Below are 27,407 nucleotides of genomic sequence, written 5' to 3'. Positions count from 1 at the left end.
AGCACAGGGAATATAGCCAATGGTATTGTAATAGCATTGCATGGTAATGGACGGTAGCTACACTTGTGATAAGCACAGCATAGAGTAGAAACGTGGGATCACTATGTCGTACACCTGAAACTAATGTAATTGTATGTCAACTATACTCAAATAAAAAGACATTAGTGGCTAAATTGTAGATCTGGAACAAACACAATATAATTCCAATGTGAAGTGCAAGAGGGGTACTGGTAGGAGAGAAAGTCAGAGAGATTAGCAGGGCCTGATTATGACTAGTCTCACCAACCAGATTAGGGATTTAGACTTTGTCCTGAGGCTAATGGAAAGCTATTTAATTTGTTTTAAATAAAGAATGACTGATCAGACTCATATAAAATGGATGTGTAGCTACTTGATGGAGTCACTAGGAGAAGGTTTCTATTTCCTCTATAAAGTATATCTCTGTCTCAATAATAGAAAGGATGGTGGGAGGTGGTACGATCAGAAAGGAAGCAGAAGCATTTTAAATAGCATCTGGTGGGGCATAGGTGATATCTGAGTAGGCAGTCAGAGGGTTTGTAGGTAGTGTTGATGTTCATTTGGTGTTGAAGATTAGGAGACGTGTACTGGCACCATTTCTGCATGGTATGGCATTTCTTCTGCTGTGTTTAGTAGAGAAGGATGATGATACCATTAATCCAAGGTTCGAAGTTTTTCACTTGTATGCTGCTTGGAAAGACAAGTCAAAGACAAAACGTGCAAGAGAGTGGCTTTGATGACAGACCCTATGGCTTTGGCTAGTAAGGGGAGGGAGATCAGGCTTGAGCTGAAACAGAGGGGTGGAGGGATATAGGTATTGGAGGTCTCAATTCAAAGAACAGGAGTAGTTTAAGAAAATAAATGAGTTATGGATCTGAAAAAAAAAAGTACAGTGATGGGGTCCCATGCTAAATGCATATGTACATTTTGGATATATTCTATAAAATGTTAGAGAAATGTAATCTTTAGGTTAACAACAGACTGAGCCATTCTTGACATGATCATAATGAGTGAAGGAGAATTAGCAAGAAAGGAGCCTTCTTGTAACAGTGTATCATTCAAGGTTATTTATGTCTTGTTCATCTACCACCTAAAATCATCCAAGGACAACAAGCAGTGATTATCAGACTTTTGAAAACATTTTGTTAAAACATAGGAAATATCTGGGAAGATGCTGAACATGTCATGGAATTTGTGTGCTATGATTGGGGCTCTTCAATTTCAAAAAATGGTGAGCAACAGAAATTTGGACATGACCAGAGTAAGCAGAGCTGTAAGAGAGCATGAATTAGTTCAGATCACTGGCCTGAAAAGCTACCAGCTTTAGTAGTCACCAAAGATGTCTAAAAAGGAATAAGATTACCTGGCTATAAAATTTTCAGAATAATTAATTCCCAACAGTGCTCTGCTTGAGAGGGAGACTCAGATCTCTGTAAAGAGCAAATTACAACTTGAATTGATTTTGCTTCTGAAGGAGTCTTTGTTCTAGTAGGTTAAGATGAGATGGCTCAATGTGTTAGGATCTTTTACTTTGAAAACAGCAGAAGCTCGTAAGGAAGACATTTAGAGCAAATTTCATGGCTTACTTCTACCATACAAACCTATTCTACTAGTGTGCAAACCCTTTACACACAGACCTGCCTTAATTTCCTATTTATTTGACTGCTTTACCTTTTTCCCTCTGTTCTGTTTTCCATTTCCAGGCACATGGAACCAGAAAAACAATAATCTTCCTCCCTCTATCCATTTTTAGAAGGAAGATGGAAATTCCTTACACTGCACATACTGAAAGTTCAAACATCAATAAATGGAAGATAAGAGCCTCTATATGTGATCCAGCCCAAAGCAAGCACTTCCTATTTGGTGGGTTTTTGCCAGGCAAGGCTTTCTGATGAACTTGATCTCTTTTCCTAGGTTAGACCTCTGCTATTACCTGCAAGCATGAGATCTGCAATTGGAGAGTTGAACAAAAGGGCAAGAGAGAAAAACATGGTAACTGAGAGGAGTAAGATTTGGAATGGAAGGCATCAATGAAAAGAAAATAATATAAAAGTCTCAATCTTCTAGGTTTTTTTCCTTGATTTAAGAAACAGCCATATCAAGCACCAAGTTTATTTTTCACTGGTTGTATCATTTTTATTTCTTCCAGGCAGCCACAAATCTCCAGTAAAATCTTTGCAACAGGATGCTTTTGTGTTGGTGGGATTGAAGAGACTTCAGCAGTGGGCAGTAAAAGGCAATGTAGGCTTTCTCCTATCACGCTTCAGCTCAGTCAAGAGTTCCATTAGCTGTGGCGTTTGGCGGAATGCAGAAGACCTGGAAGTGTACCCTGTGGCCCACTAGAAAGTGAACAAGGGCTGCTGGCCAAGCTGAGAGCAACTAACACCACAGGATCTAATGACTGAGGAAAACAAGTCCTTTATAAATCTACAGTTTGGGGGATTTCTAACAGTATATGGGTATACTTTCCCAAGAAGCCTGAAAGATTAGGAAAAACCCAGATGACTGCATTCAAATGACATTCAGGGATTCATTTTCTTGAGTAAGTTTATTTAGAATATGAATTATAAATGTTGTACGATTCATATCTGAATTTTAAGATGCCTTGTAAAAATCATTCTTAATAAAGGCAGGGTATTAATTAATCAATCTATCTAATGAGTTCAAATTTTCTCGGGGATTAATCATGACCATATGTAAAGATCTTCAGAACACATAAGCAATGAAGCATATTTGTTTTCAATAAACCAAACTGGACATAAAAATTAATTAACATTTATGAGTAACTGAAGTAAACATAGCAAGCTTTCTCCTCAGTTCTAAAAAGAAACTCAAAACAGGAATCACAACAAACATAAGGAAGAATGGCTATATCATCTTAAATTTTTATGAATTTTGATTGATGAGGCTTCAAGTTTAAAAAGAGTCTATACTTTATATGACTCATCCAAATTGTCAAATTTATGTCACAGTTTTGTGACATACTATACCTTTTTTAAACAAAACTTAAATGATTAGTCATATAATTATTCTAATAAAACAAGTTTAAAAGAGACAAAAATAAAATCCTTAAGTCTTAATTAGGCCAAGGTTAGTAGCAGATAGGCATTACTAACTTTGTAGATATTAATAGTAAGAAAACAACTTCCTTGGAAAGTACTGGCATAGTGGGAAAGAAACTGGAAAAACTGACTTACATGGAGAAAGACAGACTGACAAATCTTCCAGTTCATATGATTGCCACTAAAATTCACCCTCACAGGAAAGCCTAAGAAAATTATATATCAAGCATAAGGCATTCAGGCACAGAGTAGGGTAAATTTGGATGTTTTATAACATCCAATAGAATATTAGAATATTTAATAGAATATTATTTGTTTGGGTAATGAAAAAATTAATCTCTTGTATCTTAAATCTCAAAGAAATACTATGGATGTAAACACTAATTCTCAAATACATACCACTAAAACTGGTGGATAAAACAGTTAAGCAACTGGCTTATAATCCATTTCTCTCTCTCTCTCTCTCTCTCTCTCTCTTTAAATCAGATGTAAAGGTGTAAGGGACACCTGGGTGTTCAGGGATTGAGCGCCTGCCTTCAGCCCAGGGCATGATCCTGGAGACCCGGGATGGAGTCCCACATCAGGCTTCCTGCCTGGAGCCTGCTTCTCCCTCTGCCTGTGTCTCTGCCTCTCTCTCTCTCTCTCTCTCTCTCTCTCTCTGTGTGTGTCTCTCATGAGTAAATAAATAAAATAATTTAAAAAATAAATAAATTAGATGTATGATCTAAAAGAAAGAAAGTTAGATGTTTCAGGTTTTTTTGTAAACACAATAATACTTACTAGGAGGAGAAAACTTATCTGTGAATGCTTTTAGCAGGATGTCTCCAGTTGAGGATTGTTTATGGTAAACAAATCTATAATCCATAGCTCCATGGTAAATGTAAGGTAAACTATAGAATTACATAAAGACAGCTTATTACCTAAAGAGCTCTTCATCCCCACCCTCACAGATGTTTTAACACCTGCACCATACTTAGAGACCTCATCTGTTTTTCTGGTTCAGAAAGCATGTGTCCAATGGAAGAAAGAAGGATCTGGGGAGCTGTCACCAATGTCCTAAAATTCTCCTTGCTTTGCCTATACCTCTTGTTGTTTGTATTCTTGAAATCATTAGTAAGCTTTGATATTGGGTAAGATCTCTGATTTGACAAATCTCTGACTTGACAATGCTGATTTGATCATCCAATATTTTGAATTAGTTCAACTCTACTTAGTTAACCTTTCTAAAAATGTTGCATAGACTAAAAATGAAATGCCTGAAATAATCTAAATGCCCACAAGTTGAGGAATAGTCAATCAAACTTCAGCATAACTCCATAATTCTGGAGTAGAATTAGAATATTAACAATTAAATTAAAAATGGGAAAACCACTGAGTTATGTGCTAAAATCTATATAGACTTCCATTAAATGTAAAATGAAAGAACACAGTCTATGCTACAATTAAGTAAAAATATAGTGTATATATACAATGAAAGGTATTGAGAAAGCAAATTGATTTTTTTGAAACAGCAGGACTATGATGGAAACTTTTATCAAAAACAGGTTTTGAGGAAGAGGAATGTCAACATACGCAAGGAAAGCAGTATGAAAGTCCTTGTAATTGTCAGATTATAGTAATTAAGACTTCACAAATGTACCAGTTCTCCTCATAGATACATGGTAGGATTGTGCTTCTCCATCCTTTTTGAAGTTCATAGTGGCCATGTGAATTTCTTGAGCCAATAATGTGAGAAGTAATGTGCCTCACTTCTGACAGATGTTTTAAGAACTAATGAGTGATTAACCATGTTTGCTTCACATTGCTTTGGTGGCTGTAGAAACAACTGTTGAGATATCTACAATGAGTCGAGATCTCCTACTGATCCACACTGGATGTATATGTTAATATACATACATACATACATATATGTTAACATACATAATACTGAGATCTGGATGTGGCTTGTTCCTGAGGCATAACCAATTGCATCTGGACTTATTCAGCAAGAAAACATAGCACTTTGCAAACTATAAAGAGCTAAGCAAAGTTTGTGAAAACAGATTTTTAGTTCATAGGATGGCAGTCAGGAGTCCATAGTAGGGGATGGCCTTAATAGTGTTGCAGAGTAAGAAAACAAATGAGTCGGGATCCCTGGGTGGCGCAGCGGTTTAGCCCCTGCCTTTGGCCCAGGGCGGGATCCTGGAGACCCGGGATCGAATCCCACATCGGGCTCCTGGTGCATGGAGCCTGCTTCTCCCTCTGCCTGTGTCTCTGCCTCTCTCTCTCTCTCTCTCTCTCTCTCTGTGACTATCATAAATTAAAAAAAAATTAAAAAAAGAAACAAATGAGTGTATGAGGATATGTCAAATAAAAGAGTAGAATTAATGGTAACTTGGATGTTTTATGCCTGACAGAAATATCAGTAATGTCACTGAGAGAGGGAATACATGAAGGTGGAGGGGGGAAAAAGTAAAGAATATTTATTTTTGCAATAAGGCCATTAGATGTAGTAGCTGATGTCTGAAAATAGAAATTTGAAATTCAGGAGAGAGACCAGACTATAGAAAAGAAGGCAAAGAGAGAGCAGTCTTACATGTATTATGAGTTGATTATTCCCTTTGGTCTTTTACATACAATATCCCCAATAATGATTACATAATTGCACAATTACACTGAGAGAACTGAGTCACGGAGAGGCTCAGCTCCACAGATTTGGGAATGCTGACTACACAGGAAGCCTGAGAGAGATTACATTAAAGTGGGTCAAGGAGATAGTAAAGACCATGTTCAAGAGGCAGACAAAGAAAATAGAATACTAGATAGGAATAGGCATCTTTAAAGTCAACCAAGAATACAGAACCATGGAGGTCAAGGCAGGAAACGTCAAGAAGTAATTGACTTTTGTTTATGTTGAATGCTGCAGAGAAAACTAGATTTATCTTCAAACTTTGAATTTTGCCTTCAAATGGTTAACCTGTGAGAGAGGAAACTGAGAAGTACTCAGATTTTAATATATTAATATTCTGCAGAACATTAAGCTGAACAAATCTCAAAGATGGGGTGTTTTATGAGCATTATACCTCATGTTTGCCTAAATTAAAATCTAGGGAATTAAGTAAATACTACCACAAGGAGTATTTTTTTATTTCTTCAGATAAAAAGTCTCTAGCAAAGATGACCCAACAGATGTTGAATGAACCCCTTAACAGGCCTAAATCATATAGGTAAATTAATTCCACAAATTGCTCTCAAAAGGAATTTGAATCTCAGTGCTGATTTTGGTGTGCCAACAGCACATGTTCCTGGTGGGTCATAATGCTTAATGAGATGCATGGGAACTCTGAATTGGATGAATATTCAAAGTGATCCTCAGGGAAATCCTGAATTAGAATGCACTCCAATAATTTAATTGAAAGGTCACCTAGGTGAATGACTTATAAAATCTATCACATAATGGAAGCCTTGTACTCTCACAAGTGGCCATTAAAAACTTTCAGTCAAGAGCTCATCCCATTTATAGACTTATCAGAAGACATTATTCTTTAAAGAAGTGCCAACATTTCTCTAAAAAAAATACTCATTTTATATAACTTAGGAGAAAATACTTGCGTATCTCATATTACCTATCTCAGACAAGAGGCAAAATTTCATGAAAGGAAACTACACATCTATAGATAACACTCTTTTAAAAAAAATTGGATTGTTAAATGCTCTCGCCATTTCTTAGACATGATCAACAATTCTTACAGATACTGGGTTCCATCTTTCAAAAACAGCTTTGATTTAACTATTTGTCCCACAGAGATTTCCACCTTTGTTGCCCTGTACTTTTATTACTTTAATTCTAAAATAGCTAATGAAAGCAAAACATCAAACACAATTTTACCTAAGTAAAGAATGTTTACGGCATTTGTTGGACACTGTGAATAAACCTGATTGTTATTACAAAATTTATTTAAAATACTTCATTAGAAAGTTATTAATTGTCCAAGCAAAACTACACATTTATGTAATCATGCTAATCAGATTCACTTTCCATATATCCCTCTGTATATACATTGAAACAAACAATACAGAATACAACCAATTTTAAACTATTTTGAATATTGTTTATCCTAATTATATTTGGTACAGAAATCGTTTCCTTCATTTTTATCAAAATGTAGATAAAATACAACTGAATTATTGCAATCAGGATAATTAAGATATTTTTATAACCAAGTTCTAGGTTTTTGATGTTCAGCTCATTTCTTAATTATAAAATTCTTTCCTTTTCTTCAATTCTATTTTGAAATTTGCACACATTTCTATTAAATTCCTAGTTTTAGTCATTATCCAATTAGTTTCTATCTCAAAGTCTACATGCGGACTGTCCTCTTGTCTGCTTGAGTTCTAATTAATGTGGGGATTCAGCAGATCCCTTATGACTGCAACATCAGTATCTTTCAAAGAGTCTTACACTCTTCTTTGAAATAGCCTACTAGTGATCTCAAAATAATTCTTAAAATTCTTTTTTGTATTGTGACCATCGGTAAGCACAAGTTAATTGGACCAACACTAACTATCAAAAAATTGCTGCATGACCTAAAAGAGAAATGTTACTTTGTATAATTTTTAAATGCAATGTGCCCTGTAGGTAGCCTTAGTAATTAAAGTAATAACTTTTTACCCAGTCATGTATATATGTTTATACATATCTGTTTCCCAGGTTTTTTTTAGGAAAGTGTTTAGATAGCCCCCAAATATGTGAATTATCTAGAAATATCCAAATAACCTACAGAAATAAGAATAGACAGTAATCTGACAATGAGCATGAAAAACAATGAAGTCAGATATGTCATTGTAAAATCACATGTCTTTCACAGAGGTAATGTGAAATGTGTAGTAGCCAAAATATTTAAAATCTTACAAAGAAGCTGTGTCCAATTGAAGAAGTTGACTCTTTAATGACAGATGGTGAACACTACAGCTATTCTCAATTTCAATCAATCATGGGATAGAAACATTGGCAGTGCTATAACACTCAGCAACAGAAAACACATATTTATTGAGTAGCCAGTTCATGGTAAATAAAGTGGAGGAAATTCCATTAAAATGTCTTCCTGACACATTTTTTTACAGAAATCTACTAGTATTTTCTGCCCTATCCCTTATGTTACTAAATATGATGATTTCCCAGGAATTGTTTTGACATTACAGTGAGACATTTGGTTCTTGTTACCTGTAAATAAACAGCCCTAGAAAGAGCTCAGATTTGTTTCTAAGCCCATTCTAATTCGCCTTTTAGCATCACTCTTCTCAAGGGATATTTTCCAGGTATAAAAAATATATTAGCTTACCAACAAGATTTACATGTTAAAATTATCATGAAAATGAAATTTAAAGTAGTAATAGTTTTAAAATTCCTATATTCACTATTGGAAGATTAAGCTTTAGCTCCCAAATTACTAAAATGAATTTGGACAAAATACTGTTCTCATTTACCACAGTAAATATTTGTTTTCTATTCAAAACAGATCATCCATATTGAGCTGATTTTTTTCTGCCAATAAATGATAAAACTGAAATGGAAATAAGGTAAGGTTTAATTTTGTTTTCTCATTTGGTGTTACTCTAAGCTGACTGGATAAAACAAATGCATTTAGGTTTCTATAAATGCAGTTCTGCTTTTCCTTTTCTTGGTCTTTACAAATTAATGAATTCAGCATTAAAGTTGGAGAATCTATAAAACATCAAGAATTCATAAAATTGTCAAAATATTTAAGAAGAAATTTGTGAATATTACTCTTCTTTAAAATGAAAAGAAGCTACTTTATAATGTGGTTATAGTGTTGTTTATCTCTGTTTTTTCTCTCTCCAGATGTTCCACAAACATACAGAAGTTTAAAATATTACATATTATAGTCATTACCTAATTTTTTTACCTAGAAACCATTTCTTAGAGCATAAACAATTTTCACTGATACTGAGATTAGCTTCACCTTTATTGAATTACATTGGTTGACATTTTGACAGTATCTGTAGGCTTTATGAATGCTATCTATATTGTTTTATTGAGTAAACTAGGATCCATGATTATATTTTTATGACCAATTTTTTTAAGCCAGGAAATGCAAAATATCAGAAGCGCAAGAAAAATTCTCTACCAACTCTTGTGAATCTAAACATGATCATTTACTTACAAAATTTGGGTCCAGAAAATGACAAACTAATTCATTTTACGTTTATTTACCACATCTGACTTTAGCTGGTGCAGTAGGTTGAATTGTGTTCCCCCAAAAGATATGTCCACACCCAAGTCCATGGAATCTCTGAATGTTATCTTACTTGAAAAAAAGATCCTAATTAAGGATCTTGAGGTGAGATCAGCCTAAAGTACTTGAGTGGGTCTTAAATTCAATGACAAGTATCCTTACAATAAAAAGAATAAGAGAAGCCACAGACTGAAAAGGAAAAAGTAATGTCAATATGGGGGCAGAGATTGGAATGATGTGGCTATAGCCAAGGAAACCAAGAAAAGCTGACAGCCACCATGGACTGGAAGAGGCAAGGGAAGATTCTCCCCTAGAACACTCAGAGGAAGCATGGCCCTGATGACACCTTGATTTCAGACTTTTAAACTTCAGAACTGTGAGAGAATAAATTTGTGTTTCTTTTATAACATCAGGGTTATGGTAATTGGTTTTGGGAACATTGGGAAGCTAATACACCTTCAGATAATCAAAGTGATTAGAGAATGATATATATTAAGAAACATCACTTACATAGTTGTAATTTGCATAAACCCAGTACTTGCACAGGGGTACTATGAGATAGTTTACATATTTTCTGTATTTGAAAAGCATTGTTCATTTGATCGATCACTCTCCTTCTGACTCCCCCCTCTCTCTTTTTCTGTTTTATTATCTCAACAGATGATAATACTTTTAATGATATTATCCGGTGTTCGTGTAACAGGTATTCACTCCTGCCTGACTGTTTTCATCATTGTAGGGAATGCAAGGGAAGGATGAGTTATGGTCAAGAGTAAGTCCCCAGCCTAAGTGGAAAAACAACTCCAATGAAGATCCAGTACATAACAATGGAACTCAAATCCCTTTAAGGATAGAAACTATTACCTCTTCACACTTTGTGAGTGTGAAAGATGAATAGGTTTGGGAGATGTGATAGGGAAAGAGGAGCACGCTGTAGACAGAAAATTGTGAATTAAAGCTTTGAGGTAAGAATGAGCACAGCAGGTATGACTTAGAATAGAGGAGGCTGTTACCTCCTAGGGAGAAGAAACATAGCATGATGGGTCATAAAAATCAGGTACAAGTTTTATGAGTAAAATGAAAAAATGCCTGAAGGGACCAGCTTTTGTTGGCTCTCCCATTTCCAGAATAATAATAAAATTAGTGTGAATCAATAGTTTTATCCCTCAACCTCCTACCACCAACCCAGGTGTCAGGGAGCACAGAGTAATTGGAAGACAGACACAAAAGATATTGAAAATAAAATCACATCTGAAAACCCAAGTTACTTAACAATATGCTAATCTCTCTTTATAGCTCTATGAATTCTTAGCAATCTTGAAAGCTAGACAAATTCCTTGAATATTCAGACAAAGAACTGGCATATCATAGGAACTCAACATGAACTAGAATAGTCAACGGTTTCACATGAACTAGAATAGTCAATGATTTCTTGATGACCTTATAAATAAAACTTAGTATAAAATAATGTATTTAGATAGGTGAAGGTGCAGAATGTTTAAATTCCGGGGGAAAAAAATCCCTGTCTGTTCACTTTCTAATTATTCTTATCTTTGCTTTGTTTACATTACTAGCTCAGCACTTGCACAATTCCTCCCAATCCATTTTTAAATGCTAAGTTATGGGATGAAATGGTTTCAGAGTGCCTCTGTCTCAGACAAGCATCATGATGTCCTCTGTAGAACATCTAAAGACTGGCACAAACCACTGGAAGGTTGTACAGTGGGTTTTATTCCTTGTTTTTATTTTTGAGAACTGGATTGCTCATTATTTTCCCAAAGCTTTTGAAACTATCAACATTATTAAAATCAGATAAAAATACTGGATATTGTTAAATTTGATTTAAAAAATACTGGATATTTTCTTGTTTAGATTTATGTCTAGAGAAGCAAAGAATTCAATAGGAATAGATATGGATATTACGTTAAACATATCACTTAAATTGGATAAAAAAATACTGGGTATTTCTCATTTAGATTTCTGTGTAGAGAAGCAGAAAATTAGCTGAATAAAAAAGAACAAACCTCTAAATCCTGGTGAATTCTAGCAATTGAAAGTCTGCTTTGGCTAATCATTTTTTAAAGTGTATCCCCAGAATATACTATGCCCAGGTACATTTTATTTTTAAATGTGCTGCTCAAAGACCTAAAAAAAAAAAAAAATCTACCATCACGCAACCTTGAAAAAAAAAGATTTCTTGAAGGTGAGCTTGAGGAGATAGGAATCGATAAGGACATGGTCATGACTAAGTTATGATACTCCACAACTGCAGGCCCCTTCTCATTACTCTTCTGGAACTCAAACTCAGGAAGCAATGTGGCCCTACAGGCCCACCCGGACCTTGTGTGCAGGGCCCTCCATTCTGGGCTGCCTCCTTGTCCTGAGCAACCCACTCTCCTGTCCATGCCCAGCACTGGATTGTGGGTGTTGCCAAGTTTGAGGCTTCTTAAAGTCACTGCTGCAGTTTCCATACAGTAATTACTAACAGTGTAGAAGTTACTAACTCTGTTATGACACCATCCTGAAAGAATTACTAAACAAAACATGTCTACTCTAATGCAACAAGCACAGAAAAATAAAGACCAGTGCCAAGGGATTTCAGAAATTTTAAAGCATCTTTAAGATTCTTAGCAAATGATTAGTGTTATCCTTTTATTTATTTCTTAAATAAAGATATACATCTATCATCACCTCTCTACTTCATTTTATAAGGAAGAACTATGTATGTTTTGGGATTGATAGTGCTTTAAAATCAACATAAGATCAGTATGGCTGACTTTAATCATTAATTCAGTCATAAAACAAGCGTTTATTAAGCATCTACTGTATACTGACCATCATTCTAGTAGCTGGAGATTCAGTACTGAATAAAATAAACCAAAAAAATTCCATGCCTCCAGAGTTTATATTCAACCTGGATAGATAATAAAGAAGCTATATATGTAGAGTGTTCAGACAGTGTTAACATTAAAAAGTAAAGCAGACCAGGAGACCTGACAAAATGAATAAGGTGTAACCTTTTTAGAGATAAAGAGAAGGCCTTCCTAAGAAGTCTTTCAATCAGGACAGGAAAGATGTGATGGAGTAGTCATACAGACACCTGCAGGAGAAGCCATTAGCTGATGGATCTGTGAGTGTACAGCCCTGCCTATGACAGGAATGTGCCAAGGGTTTGGGCTGGTTTTACAGAAATGGAAGCACAGGGTGGCAGTCTTAGAAACTGTATACACAGGGGGTAATGGAGAAGGGTACAAATTATATCCAGTTTCTATCCTGAGCCACTGAGATGTAGTAGACTCTAAGAGCTGCTAAATTGAGGCAATTTTTTTAATGCAAATATTTAATGTAGATGGAGGCAGTCAGGTGGATCTTCATCTCCTATTTTATTCTTTTAAAAAATACCTACAAGGTCCATAAATTACTATAGTAATCAGATCATTATTTAAAAGGATAGGTAAAATTTTGCACACTATTAGGTTCAATTTTAGAATATATGCATAAAATTGAGTAATTTTGTATTGCTTTTAAAACTGAAAGAAATATATGTTATTTAAAAGTATTTATAAGTGAATAAAAAAGCAAAGTTTGCTGAAGTAGAATAAGCACAAGTTTTACTAGGGAAAGTTGAATCTGAATCTTGAATCTGTTACTTGTTAATTATATAACTTTGAGCATATTTCTTCATGCTTTAAAATTCAGTGTTCTCTTCTTTAAGTAGGAATATAGACAGATAGATGAGAGCGATAGATATAGATATATATTTTTTATCTTTAAGCTGTATTGCTTTATTATGAAAATTAAATAAAATATTGTACATATAATAAATACTCCACATATTGCCTGACAATCATAATCAAAATAATAATAATAATAATAAGGCAAATAACACTGAGGATAAGGAAAGCAAAAATAACATTTAGATTCCCTATACTTATTACAGAATTGGGACCACGTGGTAAATACTTTAATGTATCATCACGTTTGATCCCTATAGCAAACCTCTAAAGTGAGCATTATTATTATCCCATTTTACAGATGATGAGAATGAAAGCTATAAAAGGAAAATACAGGAAGAAGATGGCTATTTATCTGAAGATAAAAGCACTATAAGTATAGGTTCAGGATGGCAGGTCCAAGGAGTTTTATCTTGTCCATCATGAATCAGAAAGTTTAATGTCTTCTTTGAACCCACAAATCCCTGGAATATTAAATTAATACTTTTCAGTTCTCTATTTATATTAAACTTTGAAATGAAACTAGAGACAGCAAAAAAATGGGCCAGGCCAGACAACTGGAGATGGCCTCCCAGATTAATCTAACCAATGTAGGTAGGATTAAAAATTAAAGAAGCTCAAAGTCTACATGTGTACAGATAATGGAGCAACATGCATGTTATTAAACATTAGAAATTATGCTTATTTGTTTCTCTGAAATAGATTTGTTGAGAATTAAAATATTTTACATTTACATAATTTCTATTTGCTCTCTATGATGATTATACTTTATGTGTCAATGTGGCTAGACTCTGGTGTCCAGTGGTCAATACTAGTCTAGATGTTGCTGTGGAGATAATCTGTAGCTGTCTACAATCAATTGACTTTAAAAAAGCAGATTAGCCTCCATAATATGGGTGGACTTCATCCAATCAGTTAAAGACCTTGAGAGCAAAACCTGAGGTTCCCCTGAGAAAAAAGAACTATGTCTCTAGACTGTAACATAAAAATCCTACCTGAGTTTCCAACTGGCCTGGCTTGCCCTAAAGATTTGGGACTTGCCAGATCCTACAATCATATGAGTCAATTCCTTAATATAAATCTCTTTAGAGTTTATATTTTATGTATTTATATATATACACACATATATGGTTTGTGTTTTTATGTATTCATTTATTTTTAGAGAGGGAGGGAGAGAGAGAGTGAGCAGGAGTGGGGAGTGTTGGGGCAGAGGGAGAGGGAGAGAGAGAATCTTAAGCAGCTCTGATGTGGGGCTTGATCTCAGGACCCTAGGATCATGATGTGAGCCAGAATCAAGAGTCAGATGCTTGACTATCTGAGCCACCCAGACGCCCTTCAGTGGTTCTGCTTCTCTGGGGAATCCTGACTGATACACTTTCCATTTCCATTTGTATACCTTTATGACCATTTTTTAAAAATCTGATGGTTTTTCAGTATTTGAGTTTTTTTTTGTTTTTTTGTTTTTTTTAATTTATGATAGTCACAGAGAGAGAGAGAGGCGCAGAGACACAGGCAGAGGGAGAAGCAGGCTCCATGCACCGGGAGCCTGATGTGGGATTCGATCCCGGGTCTCCAGGATCACGCCCTGGGCCAAAGGCAGGCGCCAAACTGCTGCGCCACCCAGGGATCCCAGTATTTGAGTTTAACATTAACTTGGTTTTCATCTTTGTTTTTTCTCCCAGCATTCTAAAAGTTAACAGCATGAAATCCAAATATTATTAATTGCAATAGTATGAAATTTCTACAGACATTAAATCAAAATTTTATTTACACCTCTGGAGTTATTTTTCAATATCATGATGAAGGTGAGTTTCAAAAAGTTGAATTTTTAAAGCTGCAGCAATATGCATGCAAAGATTAAGCCACATTTTTTTTTCTCCAAGCTTAGAAAGACTACTAAATTTGAATGGCCATTTTCTAATATTCCAAACAAAATTATTGTTTTGGCTATAAGTTCATGATAAAAAATATTTATCTATAATAAGGTAATATCAGCCTGGGTTAAGCTAAGTAATGACAGTATCTAATACTCTTAGGAATTTTCTGGACAATGGAATTTACCATGACTGTCATTTTTTGGAATGTGGGAGAGGAAGATTAAAGTCAGCATAAGAACTAGAGCTGAGTAAGCTTAGTTTCTGTAGAAACAAGTCATTAAAACAAAAAAGAAAGATCAGTTCAATACATATAATACATATGCATAGATTTGGCAAGCTCAAAAATGTTTTTAAGCACATGAAAGAAAAATAAAGTATATACTGAAACTGAGATTTTAAACAGTCATGATAAAAAATGTTTCAGGATCCCTGGGTGTCTCAGTGGTTGAGCGTCTGCCTTTTAGTTCAGGGCATGATCCCAGGGTGCAGGGATTGAGTCCTGTATCAGGCTTTTCCTCTGCCTATGTCTCTGCCTCTCTCTCTGTGTCTCACATAAACAAGAAAAAAAAATCTAAAATGCTGCAAATATTAATACAGACATCAATATTACAGATATGTGTATTGAGGTTATTTCTCAACAATCAGATTTCCAGAGTCTCCTAAGAATTTTTATAAATTAATATGAAAAACATACCAAAGTGTAAAAGAAGGACTAAGAAAGTAAAAAATGACAAAGAGGTGTTATAATGGTTATTTCTTATCGGCTTTACTCATCATTGACCTAGTATGTATCTCCCCTTCTCTTCCAAAAGAGTACCCTGATTCTTACTCATGTATATGCCCCTTAGCCTCTGATCCTGAGAGAAAGCAGAAATCAACTTCATGCTCTAGGGGAATGGCGTGAAGAGCTGGTTGTTTTAGGGATGGTGGAAAGAATGGATCTAAGCCTGTCCAATTAGAGTGGTTCTCAGGACTGTTGCTTTCTTTGTTCCCTCTGGACGTAGATAAAGGTGCACATAGCTGCAGTAGCTTTTGGCATACATATCACCACTACAAGGGAAACCGGTTTGAAAATGAAAATAAATTTTATACCACAGAAGACAGAACAAAAAGATGGGGAAAGAAAAACAAAACACAGATTTTTAGCGAGAACACTGAGCTACTCATGATCAATTCTGCAAACCAATAAAATCCCCTAGTATTCAAGCAACATTAAACTGACTTTTCTTTTAAAACTAAAAGCACGTCACAAAGAGGCATGTGGGTAGCTCAGTCAGTTGAGGTCCAACTCTTGATTTCTGTTCAGGTCATGATCTCTGGGTCATGAGATTAAGCTCCATGTCAGGCTCTGCGCTGGGCATGAAGCCTGCTTAGGATTCTCTCTGTGTCTCTGTTCCTTCCCACTACCCTCCTGCTCTCTCTTTTTATAAAATGGAATAAATAAATAAATTAATTAATTAATTAATTAAAGCATGTGACATAACTTAAGAATGTATGCATTGCTAGATGTTAACATATACTACTGAAGAAATTATATCTTCAAGTTATAGGAGGGATTTTTGTTATTTCACATATTTCTTGGCAAAATTTTAACTTACTTCAAATTTACATTTATACTTTTTGGGGAAAGATGACAGAAAAGATATGGAGTAGGTAATCTTCCAAATTCCCTACTGGTAACATGATCCTATACTACAGTGAAATTTATCTTAGTAAAAACATGAGAAAATGCTATCTACATAAAACAGATTTTAAATAAAAACTTTTTTTTTCTTACAGCTCAATATCAGTATCACATCTATCAATAAAAAAAAGTTCTGTTTTATAAAAAAAAAGTCAGCTATATTTGGTCTTTTCACTAATGCCTCAGTAAACTGGACAAAGCTAAATCTTTAAAAGCAATGATTTCTTCCTTATTTTATTGAGAATCTGCAAATAAATGACTTCTGGTTTTTAGAGATCATAGCAATAAACTTCTGGTTTTTACATATAAATTTTTAACATTTAAGCTTTTTAACATTTATATCTTTATGAACAAGAATATACTTGATAAAATAATTAGTAAAGTTGCTCCAGGCACTAGAGAGAAAATCTATCTATATAGAAAAGGAGAAAATTTGTAACAAATGTAGGGCGAACAAAAACAAGGATATGAAGCTTTATTTCAGACCCCAAGGAAATAAAGTGCTAAGATCAGAATGCTAAAGCAACTCTTGTTCATTAGAGAATAATATGGTAAGATATTATTCCTTTTCAAAATGCATGAGTTGTAGAATTATTGAGCAAAGTCAGCCATGCAGAATTAAATTTCATAAAAAAAAAACAGGAAAGCAATCTAAAAGAAATCTATAGCATAGTTAAGAAAATCACAAAATTCACTATAAACAGAAGGGAAGCTTTTGTAGGGCCAAAATTGAATATTTTAAAAGTTAGAGAAAAATATCTAATCACTGTGTGTACCGTGTTTAGCTGCACAGATATGTAACATTTATTTTAAGCATATATATACAAATATATATATACACACACATATATACATATATATATACACACATAGATGGCTTATCCCTATAATCATATATATGGTTTATCTATAAAGTCATAAATATATATTGATAAATGTAAAACTATTGCTATAAATCCTTACTAATGCTAGTCAATGTTTTGTTACATGTGTAGATGATTAGTGTTCTTATGTGTACTTCCTCAATGGTCAAACTGATCTTTTGAAAGATTAAACATATTAAAGGATTTGGAAGGAACCAGTAAAAATAATGATAATTGTCTGCATCTATCATGGGCATCACAGAGGTTACATTAAATTTATCATAAACTATTGTATCCAGATGGTAATGTCTATCATCACTACCAAGTGGGATCAGATATTGATAGTCCTCAAATACAGTTTTGCATTTAAGTAAATTATGAAATTTTAACTTTATAAACATGTAAAGAACAGTAGGGCTTTCATAGTTCAGTGTTTTAACATAGCTGATTGCTAAAAAGATTCTGTCTTTACATTCACCTGAAAGTTGCATTTAACTAATCATAATTTTTAGTCATTATTTGTTAGCTCAGTATTAACAGCTACTTTTATTTAAGCCCAAATCCAGTTCCCTTCTTTGATATCAAGAAAAAGTGACAAAGCAATTTTAAAAATCTCTCCTTAGGCAAGTGAAGAAAAAAAAAATCAAGCTTTGTTTTTATGATGCTAGGAACAAAACAGTAAGTGGTTTTAATGTTAGCCACTGTCCTAAAGTAGAGTATAAGATCTCCACAGGCCAATTTATAGTGATTTTTTGATCCCATTTAATAACATTTTTCATTTCTGGCCCTGTTGCTATAATGATTTAATCAATTTGATCACTAAATGGTATTTCTAGAGAGGTAAAATAATAGCTAATAAGACAAAATAAATTAAGAGGAATGAGGAAATTTATATGAGAATAAGCTTGATTTAATATACCTTATGATTAATAAATTAAATTATATAGATTAGCTCATTTGTAGAAGTCAATTTTCTAATGCAAATGTCTTAATTTTTTAAAGAACACACACAAAAGTATCGGTATAATCAGTTTATGAAACCTGTCCCTATTATGAAATTTAAATAAAAGATAAATGAAAATTGGATTTGTGCAACTGAGTGGGAAGGAGCCATGGACTTAACTTTATTAAAGAGTGTTATTTTATGAAATTTAATCTAAATATTATTTATCACCTTTCAAAAGTTGTAAACTGATTTTGTTTCAAAGTTAGAAACTTATCTGTATTTCACATGCCCAGATACACACACACACACACACACACACACACACACACCATACACACACTAATTACAAATCTTTGTTTTCGAAGGCATATTTATTATGCCAAAGTCTGATGAATATAGGAGCACAGTTCTGAAACTATAAAGGAATAATTTATGTTACAAAGTCATAAGTAGATTCTGAAAGAGATTTCAAAAGAGAGCTTCCAAAAACTATTTGAGCAACAGCAACATAATTGGATTATACATATCACCTGTAAAGGTGATCCATTTGAAAGTACAGCATTTGTATGGCCACTCAAAATGTGAATTTCATTAGTTTGTAATTATTGCGATATAACCTAATTGAGGAAATTTCTTGAATAGGTCATGGATGTGTTTTTATACCGGATGAAATAAAATGTTTAAATATCTGAGAATAAGATTCAACTAAGATAAATAAAGAGGAGGTCTCGGTAGTTACAGAAACAGGTGTTAGATAAAACTGCCCTAGTAATGCAGATGCTACAAAAACATGTTACTCTAGGCTAATGCAACCTATCAGAAGCTTCAGAACTGAATGATTAACAAGCAGATGCTCTATATTCAAGAACAGGATATATCCCCGCGAGGAGAGATGCAGATGTGACATATTATGCTTCCTTCTCCACAAAATAACACAAAAGAAGCAGTAAGCACTTGCTTTTCTGCATGGCAATTAAGAAGCTCAAATAAGAGAAATTAGGCATATTTGAATAAAGACAGAATAAACTTAGAAATATTGTAAACATTGTAATATGGAAACAGACTGGAGGGGTGTTATCTATTTTAATAATAGCAGTCATAATAATTCTGAATAAAAGCTTAATCAAATAGGCTCTATTATAAAGCAAAAAGCCTATATCACTTTGTAGCATTATAACATGAGTAAAACACTATCTAATATTTCATTAATTTTTTCGGAGTTATACTGTCTTTCTGATTTTTTTCATACTATATGTTATTCAAGATAGAAACCTAGAATTATTCTTTTCAGAAATGGTTTTGAACAATGAGAATTTGTCACATTGTGGAATTATGATTGATCTAATTCTGTGTACCTGTGGGGTACTTGTTATATGATACCCATACATTGCAAACATTTAATAAATAGTATCATTCAGTAGTAGTATCTATTAGGGACCTGCACTGATAAATCATGTGTAGATTTGCTTAAAACAAAGAATCATTCTTAATTTGTAATTCATACATTAGTAACTAATAATCAGGAGCCTATGACATCCCCATTTATTTTATTAATTCTTCTATTGAATTTTGAGGAGTAGCAGATCTCCTAATGGAAACATTAAAATTATTTAATTTAAAGAAATTAAAGTATGTATTTGAAGGAGTTACTGCCCAATTATGCTGTGAATCTGAAGAAAGTATAACATGAGTCTGATAAAGATATCATCTAGGAACATATAAATATTTTATTCAGGTAAAATTGGGGGGACAAACAAAAGATTGCATTTCATTAATGATTTAAACAGGATGGTGAAATCCCAGAAAAAAAGAAATAATAAAGGACCATACATGAGTCTGAGCTTAGAAAAAATTATTCGAGATAAATTCTGTTAATGGAAGAAGATAAAAGTAGAAACAGAGAATTATTAACCATATATGAAATAAATATATTCTGCATAATAGTTTTAAATGAAACATACATTTTGATAAATATTACTGGAAAGGACACATAAAAAGATAATAAATATTCATTTAAGAAAAATGTTGAAAAAACTGGTGGCAAAACTTACCAAACAGTACTAAAATATTCAGTCCACTTTCCACAACTATTCATATTCCTTATTGAACCAAATTTTCACAAATCTCATATTAAATATTTTGTCAAAAGTTTTAATACAACTACACAATAATACTTTTTATTATATACTTTAAGAAATTAGAGAGAAAATATTTAGCTCCTACTGGCAGTTTTTATATAGAAGGAGTGCCTCCTTTCCTAAACGACAAATTATCTCAATGTAAATCTGTACATGAAATTAAAGTATTTCTTAAGAATACATTTGTTCAAGAAATATTAAATAAATTATTGATGAAAAAGAATACATTTGTTCTATTCTAAAAATCTATGCTAAAATCACAACAAAAACAACTGGTCGCGTCCAAATACAAAAATACTTTTAAACCATAATTTAACTTTATGATGCTCAGATCACTCTAGAATAAAATAAATATTTAGAGTAAAAGTATTTAGTTGCATTTACCGGAAGATTTTCTTAGTAGGCAGATAAATGATTAAAACAACTTTAAAATAATAAAATCACACCAAGAAATAGTTATATTATACTTAAATATTATTTATACTAGGTTGAAATTAATCCTCACTGTGAAAAAACAATAGTATTTTTGCAATGACACCAAAATTGTTCGGCAGGCAACGAAGCAAGGTGTGAGGTATAAGATGGAAAAGGAATGAGCCTGGTCTAGAAGAGCATCTTGCTCATGAGGGCTGATACAAAGAGAAAAGTCAAATAAGGTTGAGAAATACAGAATCTTTGGGCAACCCTGTGAACACTATTGCCTCAAATAAGGGGAAAAAGAAGTCAGGAATTAGGCCGAGGAATCATATTAACAAAGGAGTCATATCACCAGATGAGTTTGCTATAGAGTCATGCGATTAGGTTGCTCCTAAAAATAGGCTATACAATACTGACTAGACATGGAGATAATGATAGGGAGCTTTTATCATCCAAATCAGACTACAAATTAATGAGATTATGAAAATGAAATAATTGAGAGTTTATCTTATTCTGTGATTCCATTACCAAAGGAATTAAAATAAGCATCATTAATAAGGCATCCTTGGGGTTTATGAAAGATATTTCTTTTTTTTTTTCATTGAATTTTTTTCCATTGAATTTTTTATCTTTTGAATTTACTCTTACAGGTAAAAATCCCCACTTTTGGAGGAAGGTTGAAATCAGGAAGTCTCTCACCAGTTGAAATAAGTTAGGTCTATGAATTGAAATAAGACTACTCCGTATCTAAGTTCCAGTAACTGGGCTAGATTTCCCCCTCCTTCCTATAAAATCAGGCTGCCTTTTGTCCACTGGTTTCAGTAACCATTTCCTGTTTTTGTCTCTCAGATCTAACGTCTTTCCTCAATTACTTGTCTAAGAAGGAATCTAGTGCTGAGGTCTCCTTTTTCTTTTCAGCCCAGCCTCTGAACCCCTTAAATCTCAGGACTTGACTCCTTTTTCCTGATGTCGCTGGTCTGCTTGGGCCTTTTATTTATTGCTAATCACAACAGCTGTGCTGCCTACTTTATCCTTATAAATGTGTCTGGTCTTTAGGCTCCTGGCATTTCTCTTTGATCCATCCCATTACCCTAGTAGAACCTTGTTGAAAATACAGTGCTTTCTCTACCACTAGCATTCTTCATAGTATTTAGTTCAAACCTGAGCCTGTGCTTAGTGAATGCTGGTTAGCTGGATGAGAAGTAGAGTTATGATGCCAGCCAGGTTTCAGTATCACTAAGTTATAATGGTAAAAATTAGTTTTAAATAAAGTGAGTGTTTGAGACAAGAGTATGATTTTTATCCTTAAACTTAAATGAATAGTATGTTCAGTGTCAGTTATGTATTTGACAACGCAATATTCTATCATAGAAGATCATTTTATCATTTTCCTTTTTTCATCTTGCTCATTTTAGTATTTTTCTGCATATTATCATTTTTGTTTTTCCTCCTTATTTCATTATTTTTGGAATTTTTCTTAATGTTTTAATTTTCTCATTTCCTTATTATTTAATGTTGTGATATTTAATATTATGTTTTCCTCTGCAGGGTTCAGTTTCAATTCTTTTCTCTTTTTATTTAAAACTTGTAACCAAAAGCATTTAATCTGGGACAGCATAATGGGTCCAAGAAATAAAAAAGTAAATAAAACTGCCAGTTTTCTGATTGAAACCTGAAAAATACACTTCAAAGTACGAAGGGTCCATTATTGAGCGCATTAAATTAAATAGATATAATCTTAGCAACATAAGAACTTTACCTGCTGAAGTTGGCTCTTCTTCGTCTGATGCTATGGTAAGAGGAAAAGAGGTGAAATGGGGACAAGGAGAGGGTACGGGTGGATGGGGTGGGAAAGAGAGAGAGAAAGAGAAATTGAATATAAATATATTTTGCGTTTTCAAACAATGACTATAAGCTCCTGACTTGTAATTTTGTGAATACTTTAGCAATCTGTCATTAGATGATTAGATAATGACAAATTAATGGGTATTTACATTTAATTAACATTTATAAATTTTTATACTCTAAAATACATATTTATTAGAAAAGACCATTCCATTGTCTGGATCTGATTTTCTCTTCTTTTTTGCAAACAAGATTAAGTTTATTTAGTTTGAGTGTAAATTATTATGAATTATACTGTTTAAAAATATAAATGGTATATAACATATGAATACCCCACCATCACCGCTTTGTGGGAATTTTCTATTAGCAAAGAGAAATCAAAAGAGATTGTAGATAGTAAAAATGTTTCATGAAGTAGAAGTTATAAATCAGACCGGGGTTACACACAAGCACAGTCAACTTGCATGTACCACACACTTTAAGATTCAGAAGTGGTGATTCTGTGGTGAGGCCACAGGAACCTACCTATTGAAGGCTGACCCCATGTGGTTCTGACACACATGGTCTGCAACCCACAAATGATAACAGATATTCTAAAAGGAGAGGACACAATATGAAAATATAACTTTATGCTAAAGCAGTGGTTCATAATCATGAATTTATATTAGAATGCCAAACTCTGTCCCCCTCCCAAACCAATTAGTCAGAATCTCTCTCAAGGGTACTAACTTGTAGTTAGGATTGAGGCATTACTAGCTGATACCAATATAAAGTCACATTAACTATAATTCAAAGTGTGAATCATTCTGATTTCTGTTTTTAGAGAGGTATTTAAAAAAAATTGGGGAGAGGGTGCAGAGGGAGAGAGAATCTTAAGCAGATTCCACACCCAGTGCAGAGACTAACTTGGGGCTCGATCTTACAACCCCAAGATCATGACCTGAGCTGAAATCAAGAGTTGGATGCTAAACTGACTGACTCATCCAGGCACCCCAAGACATGACTAAATAATATCAATATAAGGTAACATGAATTATAACTCAAAGTGGGAACCCATCTGATTCCTGCTTTAAAAGGGAAGAGTTTTTAAGGGTCAGACTCCAAGGGTAATAATCTGCTCTGTGTATATGGAGGATTGAGCACAGTGGTAATGAGTGAAGAGTTTATCTGAAGTTGCTTCACAATTTTGCCTAGAATCCACTTTTCACCATTACACCAGGACATCCTCTGTGAGGAGGTATTTCTGCTCTGTGCACAAGTAGAGTTTACCCCAAATATTACCATTGAGTTATATGACACCAGCCAGTACTATTTCATCTGATTCATGAAGTTTTTTTTTTTAATTTTATTTATTTATGATAGTCACAGACAGAGAGAGAGAGAGAGGCAGAGACATAGGCAGAGGGAGAAGCAGGCTCCATGCACCGGGAGCCCAACGTGGGATTCGATACCGTGTCTCCAGGATCGCTCCCTGGGCCAAAGGCAGGTGCCAAACCGCTGCGCCACCCAGGGATCCCCAGTTCACGAAGTTTTAAAATAAAAATTTACTCAGCTGAATTGCTTGTAAAAGAGCTTTGTTCCCAGGTGATTTGTTAACCAAGGTATCACTGTGTAACCAGGGGGCAGTCTCTGATTTTTCCCATTAAGGTTACATGTGCACAGAGCACAACTTTGACAAACTTACTTTGTGTCCTGACAGTATTTCCCTCTCACATTGTTTGGCTTGTCTCTTTGGCACATAAAGGAATGGAGAGAGCAAACACAGTTGGCATGCATGGTGTGGAGAACATAAATATTTAAAAAGCCATTTACTGCTTTATTATGTCCAAAATATATCATAACATGTTTGAAGAGGAAAACTGTCAGTAGCTTCCAGGAATTCCCTTTTAGGAAAATACCATAAAGCCTTGAAGTACTCACTTAGATGGTCATTGTTAGTAAAAGTCCGGAGATTGAAAGTGTGAAAAAAAGCCCCAACCACTTTATGTGTGTGAACTCAATTTGTAAAGCTATAATGAGATGAAAATTACTCATATTTGATAGATACAGAGGATCAGAGAGACTGAGCAATTTGTCTAAGGTCAATTTGAATTTGAGCTCATGTCAATGTGACTTTCAAACCAAACTCTTTCTACTATGCCTACTGTCTCCCAAAGTGTTGATTCAGTATACACTATAAGAGAAAGAGAAAAAGGGGAAAGGGCCATAGAATGAGGACTGGCTAGATCTCTAACAGTGTTCCTTGGACAAGCATCAGGGAGAAAAAAACCCTGGATGTAGGGACCAGAAAGCTTCTTTAGGTCCCTTACAGTCTACAGATAGACACAGGCAGGTGGAATTTGGAGTACACAGTTAAGATATCCTAAACATGAGATGCCTAAGGAAGTAAGATTAGAAATGCTAAGATTTTTATCCCTCCATTGTATATGGATAGGCAAGAAATGTTAGCAAAGAACTAGCCAGCACAGAAGCAAAGACAATTCCAAATTTATAGAGGTCTTAGCAATTAGAATGTCTTTTTTTTTTTTTTTAAGATTTTATTTATTCATGACAGGCACAGAGAAAAAGAGAGGCAGAGACACAGGCAGAGGGAGAAGCAGCCTCCATGCAGGGAGCCCGACGCAGGACTCGATCCTGGGTCTCCAGGATCACGCCCTGGGCCAAAGGTGGCGCTAAAACGCTGGGCCACTGGGGATGCCTGCAATTAGAATGTCTTAAAACCAAAGCCTGTGGGGTAAGCAGTGCACAAACCTACACTTAAGCCTGTAATACCTAAAAAAATCTTTGTAGCAAAGGCACATACATAAGGGTTAGTATTACTATTAATTTACTGTTGCAGTTATCTCTGGCGAAGATGGCCTTGTAGGTTGCTAGCTACATTACCAAACAGAGCATCATGAACTATTAACGGGCAGCTAGAGCCCCAAAGGTACAAATAAGCCTCAAAGTAGACATTAGTGGCCTATTTAGTGATATTTAAGTGAAATGATTACCACAGAAGACAATGCCATGCTACCCAAATGATTTTTCACTTTTCCTATTTGTTTCTCAGAATTCATGAAATCGGCAAATCAAAAAATAAGTCTTTGTCACAGGCAAGTTCCTTTAATCCTGGAAATTAAAAATACATGTTCTGGGGCCCCTGGGTGGCTCAGTCAGTTAAGGGTCTGAATCTTGACTTCAGCTCAGGCCATGATCTCAGGGTCAAGAGATGGAGCCCCACATCAGGCTCCACGCTCAGAACAGAGTCAGCTTGAGATTTTGTCTCCCTCTTCCTCTCCCTCTGCTCCACGCCCCCCACCCTCACTTATGTGCTTTCTCTCTCGAAAATAAAATCTTTACAAACCCCACCCCCCTACCATGAAACACATGCACCAACCAAAACAAAACTGAACAAATAACTCTGTATTGCTCAACCTGGTCACAATGCGGAAGGATGTACTGAAACAATGGTGACAATAGATAAACAGACAGTCAATGTATATATCTGATATAGAGAACTTAGCTGTGTGGTCCTCTTATTGCTCATAACAGAATTACCCTGGATGTTCATTAAAATGCCCCAGATCTACTAAATTTGAGTGTGTGTGGTAGTTCAGAATTCTGAATTTTTAAAAAAGTGCAACACGTGACTGTTACTAAGTCGAAATGTTGAGAATGATGGCTATACTTATCAAGACTTGTTGCAGTAGGAAACAGCCAAGGAGCAGCTGTCGGGACTGCAGTAGTAAATTATCAGGCTTATAGGAAGCCTGTGTGTGTACTGTGGTTGCTTCACCAGCTCTCAAAGCTCTTTATCTTGTATTGAATCTTGAGGTTTATTTGCGTATCTACCTCAAAACTTGGGGGAAAATGACTTCTCCTTTGGATTTAGAAGGGAAGTTTATATCTCAGAACCAAATAAATCGTTTCCATTTTCCTGGCCTCCATTATTCATCTAGGTAAGCATATGACCCATTTGGGGACAGCGATGTGTGCAATCAAGTTTGTGTGTGCCTGGATGACATTCCACCACAACTAAAACATTGTGGGCATTGCATTCCGAGGGCAGCTGGGCTTTCAGCACATAATTTTTCCACAGAGCTCATGACCACATTTTGATACAATAAACCTGCCCTGATTTTGAAACTGGTCACTGTTTATTCAGGATGGTCTAGCAGTGTACATGTTCGTGAACTGGGTTAGTAGGTGGCAGGAGGAGGAAACTTGCGGACTTCCCTTCCTTCTTTTCTCCCCACTTCCCTCCCTTTCTCTTTTGTTCCACAGGATCAAGTGTCAAGAACAATAACTACCCAAACCCAAAGGGCTGTATATTACTCTGATACACATATGATATTAAGTCACACATACTTCTTCACTGGACAGGCTTTAGTTCAATATGGTATCAACAATTCTTGTCTCCTGTCTTTGTCTTATCTTTGGGTATTTTAAATAAACTTTTATAACCTAGAAAGTCTATCCATTCAAAAATAATTCTAGGGACACCTCGGTGGTTCAGTCAGTTACGTGTCTACCTTCAGCTCAGGTCATGATCCTAGGGTCCTGGGATTGAGACCCACGTTGGGCTCCCTATTCAGCAGCATGTCT

General features: G+C 34.7%; 1 protein-coding gene across 3 annotated transcripts in view; it reads right to left on the bottom strand.

Moving 5' to 3' along the window:
• The window catches only part of EDIL3 (EGF like repeats and discoidin domains 3), a 393,208-nt gene that overhangs the window by 227,115 nt on the left and 138,686 nt on the right, over nt 1-27,407 (bottom strand). For 2 of the 3 annotated variants that reach the window (XM_038532401.1, XM_038532403.1), the window contains exon 3: nt 22,735-22,764. The exons of the other annotated variant lie outside the window; for it this stretch is intronic. In XM_038532401.1, coding sequence (XP_038388329.1) covers nt 22,735-22,764 — 30 coding nt within the window. The remainder of the gene's footprint in view (nt 1-22,734; nt 22,765-27,407) is intronic. 3 annotated transcript variants of the gene reach the window in all.

The sequence above is a fragment of the Canis lupus genome, chromosome 3 (assembly GCF_011100685.1).
Source record: "Canis lupus familiaris isolate Mischka breed German Shepherd chromosome 3, alternate assembly UU_Cfam_GSD_1.0, whole genome shotgun sequence".
NCBI lineage: Eukaryota > Metazoa > Chordata > Mammalia > Carnivora > Canidae > Canis > Canis lupus.
The sequence above is the reverse complement of the archived record's forward strand: the minus strand, read 5'-3'. Positions and strand labels throughout refer to the sequence as shown.